This window comes from Lissotriton vulgaris, chromosome 7 (assembly GCF_964263255.1).
Source record: "Lissotriton vulgaris chromosome 7, aLisVul1.2, whole genome shotgun sequence".
Classification (NCBI taxonomy): domain Eukaryota; kingdom Metazoa; phylum Chordata; class Amphibia; order Caudata; family Salamandridae; genus Lissotriton; species Lissotriton vulgaris.
In genome coordinates, this window is record NC_141695.1 from 93,953,749 (window position 1) to 93,971,998 (window position 18,250).

The 18,250-nt window shown below is 45.5% G+C and overlaps 1 protein-coding gene across 1 annotated transcript in view; it reads right to left on the reverse strand.

The window, feature by feature from the left end:
- Nucleotides 1-18,250, reverse strand: part of LOC147700893 (C-type lectin domain family 2 member A-like) — a 246,646-nt gene that overhangs the window by 175,060 nt on the left and 53,336 nt on the right. Inside the window, exon 3 of the mRNA XM_086928530.1 lies at nt 10,603-10,692. Coding sequence (XP_086784656.1) covers nt 10,603-10,692 — 90 coding nt within the window. The remainder of the gene's footprint in view (nt 1-10,602; nt 10,693-18,250) is intronic.

The window sequence follows — 18,250 nt, forward strand, 5'->3', positions numbered from 1 at the left end:
TATGTGGTGGGAAATGGCATGCTGCACTTCATCTGCACCTCTTACGGCAGTGGTATGGACCTCGTTCTCCCCTGCTAGGCGATATAAAATATTGATATGATGTGGTCTCTGCTGAGGAGACACAACAGACCTGCCAGCCATTGAAGGAAGTCTATAGGACCAGTCTTATGGCCTAGAGCACCAGGAAATGGATATGGAGCTGCTTTTCAGTACCTGACAATAGTCTTTGGTTGAAATTTCCTGCATATGAGTTCTCCATGGAGGTATCTGTCATCAGCACCAGTCTATCCAATGAAGGGTAAAAAGGAAGCCCTGCATTGAGATTCATAGGACACTGACACCATATGAGTGCTTGGTTTTGTAATTCAAACCGTATTGACCCACGTGCCTTGAAATTGCTTCCATTGGCTGTCCAGTTCTGGCTGGACAAGTCTCATTCAAAGCCTGCATTAGGGTATGAGACTATGCATGGTGACATCAGGTCCAGCAGAGATTTGTACTGTCTGACTGTGACCACCTGTTTCCCGGAGAAAGTCATTGCCAACGACTAAAGCAGCATTTCTGCTGGGAGGAACGCTCTTCTCAGATGTGTGTCTAATATTGCTCTCAAGTACTGAAGCTTTGCCCAATGTTTTGTGAAGGACTTTTTTGTCTTTAATGTTAGTTGTAGTCTGTGGAACAGAGTTTATTTATTTATTTGTTTATATTTGTAATGCGCACAGCTACCCAACAAAGGGTTTCCCGGCGCGGCAGATCCCAATAGCAATGCGGTTACAGAAAACTAGATGTTAAAGAGCCATGTTTTTAAGGCTTTTCTGAATTTGATGTATTTCGACTCAGACCGCAATGTATGTGGCATTGAATTCCAGAGAGAAGGTCCTAGGAATGAGAAGGACTTGCCACCCATGCGTGACAGCCTGGTCCTTGGAATTTCAAAATGATTTGCCGTGGAAGACCGAAGAGATCTGGAAGGACGGTAGGGGCGCACCAGGTTTTGCAGATATTTAGGAGCGGTGTTGGTGGAAATCCTGTGCATAAAACATAGAGATTTGAATTTAACTCGGTTTTCAATTTTTAGCCAGTGTAACTTCCTGATGTATTTAGTGGTTGGAGTAGAGATGGGAATTTTACAGAGTAGTCTGGCTGCTGCATTTTGCACTGATTGCAACCTGCGGACAGTAGCTTTGTTCGCCCCCAGGTACAAAAGAGTGATGCAGGTAGTCATAGAAGCTTGTGATGCTTCCCTTGATGGACGAGCCAGTCATCCAAGTATTGGTACATTTGGTAATGCTGTATCCTTGAGCTATCAGTGCTACGGACTAGCTATTTAGGGTGCTGCTATGCTAGAACGAAAAGTGACAATTGGTTTTCAAGGTTTCAAGCCCTTTATGCAAGTAAAGTATGTAATTATAGAGAACACTAATCACAGTTTGCCCTTTTGTCGGAGAGGAGATAGGTTTGAATATGATTTTAAAGGAGATTCTTCTTAAGGAAAAAATAGGTTTACAAGAAGAGTGCAGTTTCTATCCCAAATAAAAGCAAAACTAAATCTCAAGCAATAGCAGATCAGAAGCCAAATCACATTATTTAAATATTCCAAGTCAAAAAGCAGGGTTAATTTTTGCAAGCCTCTCTATTGATTACTAGTGACATGGGGTTTGACGGTGCATCTGAAACTCCTCTAGTCAGAAGAGGAGATGATGGGCAGTCTTTATTAAATATGCCAAGTATAGTTTTTAGGTTTCTTTACATTTATTTTTTATTATATAGTACTATTGATGATACATAGTCTATAGTCACATACTTCCATACTGAATCTAGCTGGTTCCTGTTACCTATAGCCCACAACTGCAGGGTCTCCACTAATGCAAATAGGACCATCATTTATGTAACATCAATGGGATCCCTCATCAGGGTTTGTTGCTTGTGGACAGTACCTCAGGGGTTGCCAAATATCTTAAGGTCTAGCTGCAGGGGGTGATATCGTAGCATAGAGTTCACTATTAGTACTACAATACATACGACTGGTAATAGATTGTCTCACCGCTGGAGTGTATTGCAACAAATCTACACGCCGCCTTGGAAATAGCAGTGATGTAGCCTAACAGTGCCAGAAGGGGGGATGGTTTTATCTGCAAATGCGTCATTTGCTATAATTCTGTCAATATTTGCCTTCAGTACTCTGCTACATTGCAACAGGTCCAGATCATATGTGAGAAGTCGGCATCACAGGATTTAGGGCAATGTTTGGAATTGACGGATCCATGACAGCCACAGCAACCGGTGTGATGTATATTCTACATAGAGATTTGTAGAGGATCAGCTTGTGACGGTGGTTACAGAACACCAGTCATGTTTGTCGGCTGCAGACCTGCAAAACTTCATCTGTGATTTGGTGCCCCAAGTCCATCTCCCAAGCAGTTCTCATGTGGTATCTTATGTGGGCAGTAGTTCCCCACTCATATGATATCATTTGGAAGCCAGTGTATCTCCCTTCCCATCCGTGATAAGTAATATGAGTGGCGTCAAAATATTCAGCTCTGTAGGGGGTATGTCGATATTGTACTTCTAAGTGCAGGCTGAAGTCGAGCCAATTCAAAGTGGTAAAGGTATGTGGCTGCTGTGAAACGGGCATCTTCGGTAAGGGAGATGATGTGGCCTCTGGGGACGGCGCCCCCAGACTTGTGTGTTGGGTATTACATAAGGCTCACCAATGGCTCCTTTGTAATTGGAAGCCATTGATTATATATTAAGGGCAACATAGGTGAATACAGTACTGTGCCCCATGTCATCTGGATCAATCTCTTCCAGGCCCAGCAGCTGGTGGACACAGTTTGGATATCAGTTTTATCTTGCGGCAAACCTGCTGGCAACAGGGCTTGCAATGGCACCGGGCTCACCAGGTATATCTCAGGCTTGGAATAAGGTATACGTGCGTCTGGATAATACCAGTGCCGTTCTTAGCTACATTGCGCGACTAAATAGTAAAGCTGTATATTCGGAACACCAAATCCTCCCCTTTCATATGGGAGAACCAGTGTACTCCAGTCAATAAGTGGCTGCCCTCCATCCCAGAAGAGATGCGTCAATTGTGAATGCACCAGGGCAAAAAATGTATTTATTAGAGGAATAGAGATCTTATTAAATAAATAGAGCAACTGTGGTAGGACTAGCATTTTAATAATGGCTATCCAGCCAGCCATAGAAAGTGGGAGTTTAATCCACCTGTCTATTTTTGTACTAAGTTTTCTCCATTACTTGCCCATAGTTGAGCCAGAGTATCTGCTCTTCGTTCCTGTGCAAGGTGATCCCCAGATATCATGTGTTCTACTCACACCATGTCAGTGGAAATTCTCCACAAGTGCGGTCTCTGACCTCCATAAGTGGGAACACCTCAGATTTTTGCCAGCAATATTTCGCCCAGACATAGTCCCAAAATGTATGATCTAGCACAACAACTGCGCTAAATTGTTGGCGGGATAACTGACAGACAGTATAATGTCACCTGTGTATAATTGTGGTAGCAGGCCTATGCCAGACCCGCTAGTGCAAGGGGTTCGCCCTTCTCTGCACAAAGTCCTCAGACCAATAGGAAGAAGTTGGCACAGGAAAAGAAAAAGTAAAATTTGTTACACCTCATGAGGTGGTGCTACGGTTCAAACAGTACCCTTCGGTATTGCAAGAAGTAGCACCACGAGCCAAGAAAGCATGGTTTATTTATACCCGCACAGGAGCTCAAAAGAAGGCGGTACAAACACAAGAGCACAGTTTATGTACATATAAGGCAATATCGAGAGGCACAATCGATCAGTGGGAGGAGCTAACAGTTTTGGGGGTCGACAAACACATTCCTATCTGGATTTAATCACTAACATATGTGGACCCTACTTGACATGCGCAAAAGTGAGGGATGCTAAATATAACCTGTTGCCAGGCAGATTTCAAGCGCCGTGGACAGGAAGACAGGACAAAGCGCATGGTCGACACGAGGCAGCATGTAGCAGACAAGACGGCTGCCGTAAATACAAAATGGAGTCCGCTAAATGTCAAGATAACGGTTAGAACTAAGATGTCTTCTGCTAATGCTTAATCTAATCGCTGTCAAATTACGACATTATGTTATTAATAATGGGCCAGTTTTAAATTGTAACTCGCTGGAGGTATTTTTTGTGCAATTGCCTCACCAGGGAATCCATCGCTATAATGAAAAGGCATGGTAACAGTTGGCAGCCCTGCTGAGTGCCGCGAGAAATAGAAACAGTTATGTTATCGTCCCGTTGACTCTGATGCCTGTAGTTAGCTGTGTATATTGTAATGTTATGAGGGATATGAAGCCCATTGGGAAACCCAATTTTTGCAACACAGCTTGTAAAAAGGGCTATTTCAAGGAGTCAAAGGCCTTTTCAGCATCGAATAACGCCGCCAAGGCCGGGACTGCTGGTGCTATCCTACCGAGGACTGTAAACCTCGTCCGGAGATTCAGTGCAATGAATCTATGTGGGTCAAACTCAGACTAATACAGTGGTAGATTGGGAATGCACAGCTAATGATTGAATCAATCAAGTTTATCTCAGTTAGATGATGTTTGTTAAATTTGGAGGTGCTCAATAAGGAGGCGTCGAGGGCCCTACGACGTCTGATTGGTTATTAGATACGTGAGACCAGAGAACCTCTGGTATCATCCCCAGTTGGCACACTCGATGATTGCATTTCTTTGGTAAAAGAAAATAGCTTCCATTCAATGTTCGTTTTATATCCTTTATTTCATGGATTTGATGGTGGTTTATACCAGTGCGTTTCAAATTACTTCATGATTTGTTGTCAATATACATGATCAGGCAATATCATTACGTGTCCAATGCATTTCGGGCATTTAGAAACATGCCCTTCATCAGGGAATGACACTAAAAATAATAATATAAATAAACATCAATAGAAATAAATCATGTGCATGTAATCATTGTCTAGTTCAAAAAACGGTATCAAAAAACATTTGTTCATCATTTTGCATAACATTCAATGTGCTTCATGTAGCTGAACAAATAAGTTATGGTGTGAGTGAATTCATGCTGTGGGTTAAAGGAGTAAGTTTCGAAAGTTCACTTACATGCCTGTGATCTGAACGGTGGATCGGACTGGGGATGATACCAGAGGTTCTCTGGTCTCACGTATCTAATAACCAATCAGACGTCGTAGGGCCCTCGACGCCTCCTTATTGAGCACCTCCAAATTTAACAAACATCATCTAACTGAGATAAACTTGATTGATTCAATCATTAGCTGTGCATTCCCAATCTACCACTGTATTAGTTCCCTCTAGAGCCCACTGGAGAATAGCACGCAATCAACAAACATTGGAAACCAAACGCAACAATGTCAAACTATGAGGAAATATCCAAAAGCACGGAGGCTAGAGCCTCCACCTTTGCATTTGAGGCCAAAGACGTGGACCAAATCTACTCTCTGATCAGGGAGGAGCTAGCGCAAGAAACAACAAGTCGATCTAAAGAGCAAAACATCAAACAATTACTATATCTAACCAAGAGAAAGACAAACCAACAGTTACACGCCAGTACTCTTATTAAGTACCATAGGAATCAACGCATACCACGTGGGCTAAGGATTGCACTCAAACCCTCCCTATGCAAGCACTCCAAAAAATTCCAGGAACGATGGTACGAGATTCTTAACAAGTGCTCTCTGGATCTAATTCTTTTGATCATTCAAGAATTATCAACTATCTTGGAGGAACTTACGATCGAAATCCAAGAAACATCAACTGAACTATCTAAAATGATGACGGAGGAAGAACTGAAAACCACCTTGGAAGACATTCAGACCCAAATTGATCGTCACTCGAGGGAGATCAATGATCGTAAAATTCGCAAGTTCAAGCGGGATACCTTAGACTATAGACTGGGGGAGGTATATACATGGGCCGATGTATATGCCCAAAAACGTAGAAACCGACCTTACAACTCCAACACCGACACCTCTTCAACAGACAGCGAATCAACACAAAGACCACGTCGCAGCCAAACCATGAGAACACCACAAGAACAAACTCCAACTGTGGAAGCCACCACCAGCCAAACACATGAGAGCAGCCCTTTTTTAGATCAGGGCCAAGCTCAAAAAGGAGACCCAGGAGAGGGAAAGGAAAAAGAAAAAGAGAAAGAAAGGGACCCACCGAATACTCGGAGCACTGCAGCCACAACCAAGGAGAAGGAGAAAAAACCCAAGAAGAATTAACCTCAGAGTGTCTTGTCATTAACATCAGTGACCAATATTTCAACACTCATGAACTTAAACTACTTGAGAAAGGAACCTCATTTGTACCTACCACTTATTCAAACCAACTGGAACATGAAGTCAGCTTTTTCAAACTAATGCGCAAACTCAAGCTTAGACATTTTTTTGACAATACTCTACCACAACGTCCGCCACAAGAGAATGACCAACTACTAGGACTACGGCCACAGAGCTCATTCCAAGCGCCCACGAGTCATAAGACCCTAGATCTTTTTGAAAATCTAGTAAAACAGGACCTTAACAAACTCAAACATACCAAACCCAAAAACAGAAATATCACACAGAAAGATTTGGACACATTGAGAAGAATAACAAACAATGACCAAGTAATTTTCACCAAAGCAGACAAAGGGGGAGCGATTGTCATTATGAATACCTCAATGTACAATGACAAAGTAACGGAGCATGTCATGGATAATACAATCTATAACAAATTGGATTCCAATCCCACTATGGAATATGCCAAAATTTAAGAAACATCATAGACCAGGCATGCAAACAGGGGATCATCACAGAAAGGACGAAGAACTTTCTCGTAACCATCAACCCTAAAAGTCCAACACTAAGGATGGTGCCAAAAATTCACAAGAATCTCAAAAACCCCCCCATGAGACCCATTGACTCCACCAGAGGGAGCATACATCAACCAATAGGTCAACTCATCGACAAATACCTTCAACCATCGGTACAAACAACCCAAACGTACATAAAGGATACCACTCAATTCTTACTTAAATTGCAACAACTTCAAGTAAACCCACAAGAAAAAATATTGCTATGCACTGCTGACGTTTGTAGTCTATACACAAACATACCTCACAACATAGACATTGAAGCAATGGAATCAGCTATTTTAAACATCAACGTAGACCATGACTTTCAACTGTTCCTGATGGAACTTATACAGTTCACTTTATACCATAGCTACTTCAGAGTGCAGGACAAATGGTATCAACAACTGACAGGGATGGCTATGGGCAATTCAGCCGCGCCTGTATATGCGAACATTTTCATGCACTGGTATGAAACCCAACATATACTAAAGGACAGCAACTGGACAAACAACCTCAAGATGATATTAAGATACATTGATGACTTTTTCATAATATGGACGGGTACAGAAGAGAAACTCAAAACCCAACTGAACACGTTTAACTCCATCGACCAAAGGATCCAACTAACTTGGGATATCTCAGACACATCAGTAAATTTCCTAGATGTCAAAGTCACTACAACCCTGAATGGATTCATCACAGACCTCTATGTGAAACCCACTGACAGGAATAACATGCTATTGTACTCGAGTTTTCACGAACCAAATCTGATTAGAAATCTACCATACTCTCAAATGACAAGGGTTAAAAGAATCACCTCAGACCCAACCACTCTCAAAACCAGACTGAGCGAAATGTCCAACAAATTCGTACAAAGGGGTTACCCGAAAAATCTTGTGGATGAAACCATGAATAGGATACACAACTTGGAAAGAACCAAACTTCTCACACCAACCTCTAAACCAGAACAAACACAGACAGTAGTGGTTTCAAAATATGCCACCAACAGTAAGAAATTCAAACAAATAATAACGAAACATTGGACAATCCTCAATCTTGAACCAGACTTCAACAACGCATTCAGTCAACCGCCGATATTTGCGTACACCAGAGCTAAAAATCAGGGAGAAATTCTACAAAGCAAACCCAATGATACCAACATATACACTGGAACCAAACCTTGTTTAAACTGTGGCAACTGCAATAGCATTATTAAGGGACACACCATAAACCATCCAACCCAAGGTTATCCAATAAAATTACGAGTTAACGCCACCTGTGACTCCAGCAATCTAATATATGGAATTAAATGTCCGTGTGGAAAGATCTACGTTGGAAAAACTGAGCGTCGCATCAAAGTGCGCCTCACTGAGCACAGATCCAACATCAGACTTAAGAACCTGAAATCAGCCTTGTCTGCGCATTTTGTTGAACAACAACATAATGTTTCCCAAATAAAATATATCATTCTAGAGACTGTTTCCAAACAGGAAGGGAGAGACAATAACAAATTTCTCCTACAACGTGAGAACCACTGGATTTACCAATTGTCAAGCCAAAAACCCATGGGCTTAAATGACAGAATAGAACTTGCGTGTTATCTATAATCTTATTGCTCTGTAGATTGATATTGCTGTAATTGTGCATGCTCCCAAACACCTAACACCTTTGACACCGCATATACCCATTTTCACTCGATGACATCATGCCTGCACCGTAGCCACACGAACAACACCTTGTTTTTGACAGTTCAACCCCGAGCCAGTTCGATCCCCCGTTCACTTTTTAAAATGCATATATTTTTTCCATCTTTTTCAACTTAGGCCTTTAATCCACACCTCCCGTAATATATTACTATCCATTTATTATACTCATTAAACAAGTTATGTTCAACTTGATACAATTTGTTGACCGGACTCCCTAATCTACACCGTGAACTACAGTCTTCTTTCTATCTCGTAAACACGTGACCTAACATGTGACGCCTGACACTTTTGAATATTACTAACGCGGGAAGCTTTTGCTTTCACCGGCGTTTCAAGGAGACGAGCTGCGGGCACAACGCGCCACTCGTTAACTATTCAGGTCAGTTTCAGAAAAGACAAAGCCTTGCACGTAACGCACAGACAAACCCCTTCTTCGCGCATTAGGTCTGACGAACCTTTTCACATTTATTTACCTTTAGATTCCGATCCACCGTTCAGATCACAGGCATGTAAGTGAACTTTCGAAACGTACTCCTTTAACCCACAGCATGAATTCACTCACACCATAACTTATTTGTTCAGCTACATGAAGCACATTGAATGTTATGCAAAATGATGAACAAATGTTTTTTGATACCGTTTTTTGAACTAGACAATGATTACATGCACATGATTTATTTCTATTGATGTTTATTTATATTATTATTTTTAGTGTCATTCCCTGATGAAGGGCATGTTTCTAAATGCCCGAAATGCATTGGACACGTAATGATATTGCCTGATCATGTATATTGACAACAAATCATGAAGTAATTTGAAACGCACTGGTATAAACCACCATCAAATCCATGAAATAAAGGATATAAAACGAACATTGAATGGAAGCTATTTTCTTTTACCAAAGAACTGCAATCATCGAGTGTGCCAACTGGGGATGATACCAGAGGTTCTCTGGTCTCACGTATCTAATAATCAAACTCAGACTACTCAGGCAATATCATCTGCCCCATTAGTATTGCGAGAAAGGTTGACACCATCTTTGCAAGTAGCTTAGTATCAAAGTTTAACAATGATAGCGGCTTATATCAACCACAGGGCATTGGGTCCTTTCCAGGTTTCAGGAGCAATACTATGACTGCTTCCCAGGGTGTAGGACGGAGAAGTCTCCCTTCCAGTTCTTCTGCATATACCTCAAGGAGATGTGGTGTTAGTAGGTTCTTATATGTCTTATAAAAGCCTCCAGTCAACCCATCCAGGCCGTGGCCTTGGAGCCATCCATTTCATCTATAGCCTGCAGGAGCTTTTCAGCAGTGAAAGGCTCACTTAAGAGTTGTTGTTGCGCAGACATGAGTCAAACCATTAATACCTCTTCCATATAGCTAGTAATATTGTCTCTCGTTTGCTTTGTTGAGTATATGTCAGTGTAGTATCGTGTCCACCAAATGTTTCGTCAGGCCCCTGCAACCCAGATATGTAAGCTTGACCCTGTGGTGGTTGTAGAAGCCGAGCTAAAGTATGTCCTGGTCTCTCCCCTTCTCTGTATTTCTGGGCCTTTGCATACTTACCCAAGAAGTGAGCCTCTCATTCCGCCGCCTCCTGATGTTCAGCCATCAGAGTAGCTCACTTTATAAGATAGTCTGGGGCCCTTCTGGTGGCTTTATCTCAGCCTATTGTTAGCAGCTCACCCTCCACCCTGGACAGTGTCCGTCGAAGGTCTCACAATATCCCTGAACTTTTGGCGATGCATATCCTCTCATGTATGCTTTAAAGCCTCCAACAGGATGGCCTGTGATGATACGGACCCTTCATTTAACTCAAATAACTCTACTACCCCCATCTTTAAAAACTGCGTCATGCAGCGCCACTGCAGGAAATTGCCACTGCTGCTCAACCCCTCCCGCTCTTGGGATTTGCATGGTCAGGATCACTGGGGAGTGGCCTGATAGTGTGCGGAGAGGTGTTTCATTGCCTAGTATAGTTCACATTACAAATCTTTATTTACAGTCTAATAGATCATTAATACTTCTTACCTACAAGAACAATAGCCCAAATAAGACAGATCACTAGCATGCTGAGACCCAGAACTGTCCATCGCAGGTATTCAATACTTCCACACCAAACTGAAAAATGGAAAACATGAAATATTTTAACACAGCCAGATTACATAAATAATTTCCATCCATCATTAACACAGATTCAGAATTATATGGTAGGGTTAAAAAAGAACAGAATAAACTGATTTGTGGTTGTTACACTACATTCAAATCATTGTGATTTGTTAGGTGTAGTTGTAGAGTGCACTATCACACAGCAGGGCATCCTGGTGCTGCAAGTGCCTTGCCTGAGGCTAGGTGAGTTATTGAAGATAAGTGTTCAGCTTCTAGCAGAATGCAAAACAAAAACTGAAGAGACATATCTGATGTGTAACAGCAGTTCATTCCAGCTTTTAGGAAAGATGTAAGAGGAAATAACTGAATGCCAATGCTGGTGTTATGTGTGTAAAGAGTCTGGCCAGGCATAGGTGTTTTGTTGGGTTTGTGAAATGAAAGGTGATGGTGAGGAGTTTGAACTAGCTTCATCTGTATTTAGGAATTCAGTGGAACTCTCCGAGGTGTGGTGTCATATGCCTGCTGTGTGGACGGTGCGATCTGAATTGTTTGAAGTCATCTGGTGAGTGGTTTGCTCGATCTGGTTTAGAGAGTGTTCCTGTAGTCCAGCTTGCTTGTGACAAAGGCATGTGTGTCGGTAACATGGGTGCTGGTTGCGAGCCATTTGAAGATTTTTTTCAGCATCTTCAGGGTGTGGAAGCATGAAACTCAGAAGACGTTGACTTGGGCAGAGATGTTGAGTTGGCTGTCAATGATCATTTCAGAGACTTGGGCATGGGTTTGCCTGAAATCAGGTGGAGTCACATGGTGATGGGTGTTTCTTGAAGATCAAAACTTCAGTCCTGTTGGTGTTTAAGTTTGAGACTGTTGGTCTACATCCAATAAGCAACTTTGGTCATACAGATGGCAAATTTAGTTCAGTTGTTTTGGGTATCTAGTCCAAGGGGCTGAGTGTCATTGGCATAGGGTAGGATATTGATGTTATGTTATGTTATGTTATGTTATTAAATTTTGTATAGCGCACAGATGCCGCAGCCAAGAGGCGTCCCAGCGCTTTTGGAGATAGAAGACATAACACAACAGTAATGACCAAAACACAGAGCTATACAGCAGAGAATAAATGGGTTTTTAATTGTTTCCTGAACTGAAACAAATCGTGGATGGAACGAAGTGAAGCAGGCAAAGAGTTCCATAGAGTAGCCGCCATCACCGAGAAAGAGCGTCCACCCATTCTGGACTTTTTAAAACGAGGAACAATGGCCAAATTAGACCCTGCAGACCGAAGAGCTCTTGCGGGGACATAGTGGAGGATGGTCTGGGTGAGAATGGGGGGGGGGGCCAAATTGAGAATTTTAAAAGTGAGGCACAAAGCCTTGAACTTAATTCTTTGGCCTACTGGGAGCCAGTGAAGGTCACGGATAGTACTGCGAGCTGAAACAAATTTGGGGAGGCCGACCAGCATCCTAGCCGCCGAATTTTGTACCCGCTGAAGACGGGCAAGCTCAGCTTGATTAACACCCAGAAACAGAGAACTGGCGTAGTCCAATCTGGTCAACACCAGAGCTTGGACTATGATCTGCCTGGTGTCCGCGTCAAAAAATTTAAAAATAGGCCGTAGGCTTTGTAGAGCGCCGAAGCAGGTTCCTGCAACACGTTTAATGTGGGGAATAAAAGACAATTGATTGTCAAGCCAGACGCCCAAATTTCTGACTTCGGTTACAGGAGTAGGAACAGGACCCAATTCAGAAGGCCACCATTGGTCTCCCCAGAGCTCGCTGTCTCTACCGAAGAGAATGACCTCCGTCTTGGTGGCATTGAGTTGTAAGCGATTGTTCGCCATCCAGCCGGCGACCGCTTTGAGGGCTGCCTGAAAGGTGGGGGCGTTCATATTAGAATCGCCATTGAGTGACACCGCCAATTGTGTGTCATCGGCGTATGACACTATTGTAAGCCCAAAACTAGCAGCTACCTGCGCCAGCGGTGCAACATACAAATTAAAAAGGGTGGGGCTGAGGGCCGAGCCCTGTGGCACTCCCTGCAGAATGGGGCGAGGGGCAGAGATGTAGGGAGGAGTAGAAACTTTAAAGGTTCGACCCGTAAGAAATGATCGAAACCATTCAAGCGCCTGTTCTCCGACTCCTGCCTCAGCGAGGCGATGTAAAAGGATGTGGTGGGAGACCGTGTCAAACGCGGCACTTAGATCCAATAGGATCAGTGCCGCCGTCTGACCTTGGTCAAGTATATTCCTGATGTGTTCCACCACCGCCAAAAGAGCAGTCTCGGTACTAGGACCGGCTCGAAACCCATTCTGGGAGTTGTCCAGTATGTTTGCTTCTTGCAGGTGGAGGGATAAGATCCTATTAGCGTGAGCTTCAGCTATTTTAGCCATCCAAGGAAGGAGGGAAATAGGTCGGTAATGCTCTGATTTGGAAGGGTCAAGAGACATTTTTTTTAGGATTGGTATAATAGTGGCCTGCTTCCAAGCAGTGGGAACACTACCAGTTCTAAAGGAAAGGTTTATTAAGTTCTGCATCGCCGGATAACAGCAATCTGCGAAATCACGAAATTGCATGGGTCTCATCGGGTCCTCCGGAGAACCTGATTTAACTTTAACCGTCAGATTTAGGAACTCCTCTTGGGTGGGACCTGGAATGACTAATAAGGATTTAGAGACCGGAGGGGCACTGATAATGTCACTGACAAAAGGCGTGGCAAACGACCTGTATATGGCCTCCACTTTTTCGACGAAAAATGAGGCCAGATCTTCGCAATGCGTCATAGAGGCAGTGAACGTGGAGGCAGTTCTTTTGTTGGTGAGGTCCTTACACACCCTAAAAATGGTTTTAGTAGGATTCGTGCTGCTTTTTATTTCTTGTGAGTAAAAAGCAGCCCTGGCTGAACATATGGCCTTATGATACATCCTGATGCAAGATCTATAGGTTGCTTTAAGATCAGTATCATAGTTTCTGCGCCAGGCGCGTTCTGCTTTTTTACAAGATGCCTTCAGTGCCCTGAGGGATTCATCATACCAGGGACTGGGGGAGCCAGATTTAACTTTGCTCCACCTAGCTGGTATGAGGGTATCCAAAGATTGCTCTAGCCACTTGCAAAAGTCGTCATAGCCCCGGGAAACTTCCTCAGGAGGTTGAGGATGGTGCTGCAGCAACAGATGGTGAAAGTGCTCTAAGTTCAGGTTTCTCCAAGGACGCTTAAGAGTCTTAGGCAAGTTGTTATTGGCTAAGGGGATGTCAATGGCAATATGCGTTTCGATCAGATGGTGATCAGTCCAGGCCATAGGCTTGGGCTGGAGCACTTCAATATTAGAGGAGATGTTTGTCAGAAAAGGATCCAACAGGTGTCCACCAATGTGAGTCGGGGATTCAACCAGTTGGACTGGATGAAATGCCTCAAGATCAGAAAGCAAGCTTTGGACAGGGTTGGAAAGTGGTGCTTCCATATGGAGGTTCAGATCACCAACAACCGTAAAATTGTTGGTTTTCAAAACTAAAGAAGAGACCACATCCGGAAGGCTGACACGAAAGGATCCATCCGGACCTGGGGGCCTATAGATTAATAGTCCCGCAAAGGTGAAGTGGGGACTTACAGTGATGTTAAAGTGCGCACTCTCACAACCAGCTATAGTAGTGGGAGACCAGGCACACGAATAGCAAGTTTTTAATGCGACAGCAATGCCACCACCTCTACCATTACGATGGGATGAGTGCAAGGTATAGCCAACTGGGAGGGCTAAGTTAATCACAGCCATAGAGTTGTCATGGAGCCACGTTTCGGTGAAGAAGAAAATGTCTGGATTTTCATCATCAATCAGTGAAAAAATTTCTTGCGAGTGGCAGGCCAGTGGCCTTACATTCAAAAGAAATATTTTAAGAGGCGAAATGACATCAGGGCCCCGTGTGGGTCCGGTGATGTGAGCTCTAGGGGGTTTGGGTTGAAAACGCAGGATGGGTTGTGGTGCCGGGAGACAAAAGGAACAAATAGGGCACTGATAAGGACCGCTAAGAGGATCCAAAGTGCCATGGCGGCATCCACTTACCCCTAGGCGCAAAGCGCGAATATCTACCGAAGATAGCATCCTGAAGTAGTAATGAGCCCTGCCAGGCCCTGCCTAGCGCAGACGAGCGCAGACGGGCAGGACTCTGGCTGGACTCAGGCGCGATGAAAGGCGCACCGCTGCGCGTCACCGCTGCGCGACCCGAAGGGGGCTCAAGTAGGCTCACAAGGGCGAGATCTCGCGAGATTGCGCGAGAGTGCCCCAGCCCAAAGCAAGATGGCGCTCGAACTCGTCCCCGGTACCCCGTGATCCCGGACCCGCCAAAGGCAGTGTGGATGGTCCCCAGGGGGGTTTTATGGTGCAAGGATGAGGCCAGGGGGTCGGTGCAGCTAAAAGCAAGGTACAAATAAAGTAAATCAAATAAAATGAAAAAACGGGATTTTTAAAATCCAAAGAGCAGGCAAAAAGCGCAGCTAGCGCTAGCGAGGTCCAAGTGATGTGGTGTAGAAGATGCTTGTGAGTGGAATCATGTACGCATAGAAGAGGGTTGGGCACCGCAGATGAGGGTGCATGTGTCAAAAGAGGAGGAAGCCTAGCCGACAGACTGTATCTTTATAGTCAGGAAGAAGCTAAGAGCTGGTCCTTCGATTACAGTCTCATACATTCATCAGATGACGATGGGGTGGAATGGCATATTTAATGCAACAGAGAATTCCAGGAGGATGAAAGCAGCTGTGTCTCCTCTGTCCAGGATCATCCGGATGTCATCTGTAGTGTTGGTAAGTGCTGAATTCATGCTGTTGTGTCTAAAGATAGATGAGGAATTGATGGTCATTGAGATGGCTATTGAAGCATGTGTTACGTTTTTCCAGGATTTTGGTCTAGTGCGAAAGCACAGAGGCAGGTCTGGAAGTGGGTGAGCATTGTTGGGTTTGCAGAAGGTTTCTTGAGCAGGGGGAATACTGCAGCATGTTTCCAAGGGTTTGTGAAGATGGCAGATGCAAATGAGGTGTTCAGGATCAGAGTCAGTGCTGCACTGATGTGATCCTTTTGGTAAATGCGTGGTTGCAGAGATCCAAATGGGCCCTGAAATGGATGGACTTCATGGTGAAGCCGATTTCAACTGCAGAGACGGTGGGTCATGTGGTCAATTTAGTTTCCTTGGCTAAAGACAGATAGTTGTGTAGGGAAGTCTGTCAGGTCTGGCTGGGGGGAAACGTTCCAGAGACCGTTGTTGTTGTTGGAGGAGGCCGATGGGGTGGAGAAATATTTCATAATGACAAAGATCTCTTTGCTGCTGTTGGTGCTGGAGCCAATGCAGCATCCTGAGTTGCTCTGTATATCAGCTGAACTGGGACCTGGATTCGAGGGGAGCCACAGTATCAGTGTAGGCAGTGAACCAGTTGAAGTTTAGCCTCGACCCTGCTTGCCGGTTAGGCCGCTCCCCTCCCGCACAGCTCCGCCTGTGTGTGCCTGCCTCTGTATCAGCTGTTGCCCCTGTGAGTTTACCGCACCCCCAACTCCCCTGCTCACATTCCTCTGCTAGCGCTGCTCCCCCCGTGTTGACCTGGTAACCGCATTGTGCTGAATTTTTTTATTTTGCTGCCACTGTTCTGCTTAGATCGTCTGTACTGTATTGTGTCATTCTTGCCTATTCTTTTTGCATAACTTTGGTGGTGCCTCTACCCCCGTTTCCTCTGGTTAATCCCCATCCCTTCCCGCTGCTGCCTCCCTGCGGCCTGCCCCCGCTCTCCCATTTGCAGCCCTGCTCCCGCCTCCCAGCTGCTCCTCCCTCCCACATCCCCTTATAGGATGGCCACTGCACAGAGGGCGCGCCGCAGGTGCACCGATGGCGCGCCTAAGGTAAGCCCGTCCGTGCCTTGACCGCGCCCAGCAACAGGACCCCTGGTCCTTGTGAACGCCACCACACCCACCTCTGCTACGACTCCCGCACCCTCCATGCACTCAACACCGGACGATCACGCACCTGCTGCCTGGCCGCCCCAAAGCGCACCCAAGGACCCTTCTCCTGCCGGGACTGCAGCTTCACCAGCATCCGGCCCACCAACCCACCTACCGAAGAACCCAACTTCCTCCGATGCATCCTTCTCAACACCCGGTCCGCCCGCAAACATGCCATCGAACTCTGGGACCTACTCAATTCTACCTCCCCAGACTTCACCTGACAGAGACCTGGCTGAACCCCTACTCGGCACCCGACATCGCCATAGCCATCCCGGAAGGCTACAATATCACCCGCAAGGACCGTACCAACGGAGTAGGAGGAGGAATTGCCATTGTCCACAGGAACACTCTCAAAGTCTCAACAAACACCGACGACACCCTCAGCACCGCCAAACACCTGCACTTCCAGATTCACACCGACCCCAACACCACCCTCAGAGGTACCCTCATCTACAGACCCCCCGGACCCCGACCGCAGTTCAACGACACCTTCGCCGACTTCATCAGCACACACGCCCTCGCCTCCATGGACTACATCCTCCTCGGGGACCTGAACTTCCACCTTGAGAACAACAACGATATCAACTCTTCCAACCTGATCGACAACCTCGCCAACCTCTGACTCAGACAACTCTTCACAAGACCCACTCGCTCCGCCGGCAACACACTAGACCCCATCTTCTCAGCAAGCTCCCATGTCTTCTTCAACCACACGACCGAACCACACTGGACCGACCACAGCTTCACCTTCCCGAAACCCCCCATACACCACCGCACAAAGCAGATGCCTCGCCATTGCTGGAGCAAAGTCACTGAGGACCAGCTAACCACCCCCCTCGGCAAGAACCCACCCGCAGACCCGACCAACACCGACGCCGCAGCCTCAGACAATAGATCGATGACTGCACCAACATGCTCGCCCCGCTCAAGAAGCTGCCTGTTCAAGAAGCCCACCAGCACCCACAGCAGCAAGAGAAGCAGTTAGTTCACTGAAGACCTCCAGGCCTCCAAGCGTACCTGCCGAAAACTCGAAAAAAAATGGATCCGTGAACAAACACCGGAAAGCTACACAGCCCCCAAGAACGTCACCCGCAGACACCACCACCTCATCAGATCGGCCAAAAGGACCTACTTCAAAGGACGCCTAGACAACAACGCACAGAACAGCAAAGAGCTATACAACATCGTAAAGAAACTCTCCAACCCCAGCTCCAACACCAATGACATCTCACCATCATAAGACCTGTGGAACTCGCTGGCCACCTTCTTCCATCACAAGATAGCAGACATCCACGACAGCTTCGACGCCATCACCACCGTGGCAACGCCGAGACCCCTGCTGCCTTGACCACCACCCACACCAACCCCCTGCTTGACTGGAACAACATCAATGATGACGACACCATCAAGATCATGAACACCATCCACTCCAGATCCCCGGAAGACCCCCGCCCACTCCACATCTTCAACAAATCCAGCAGCACCATCGCACCCCATCCCCGGAAAACCATCAACATCTCCTTTGAGACAGCGATCTACCCGGAGAGCTGGAAGCACGCAGAGATCAACGTCTAACTCAAGAAACCCAAGGCA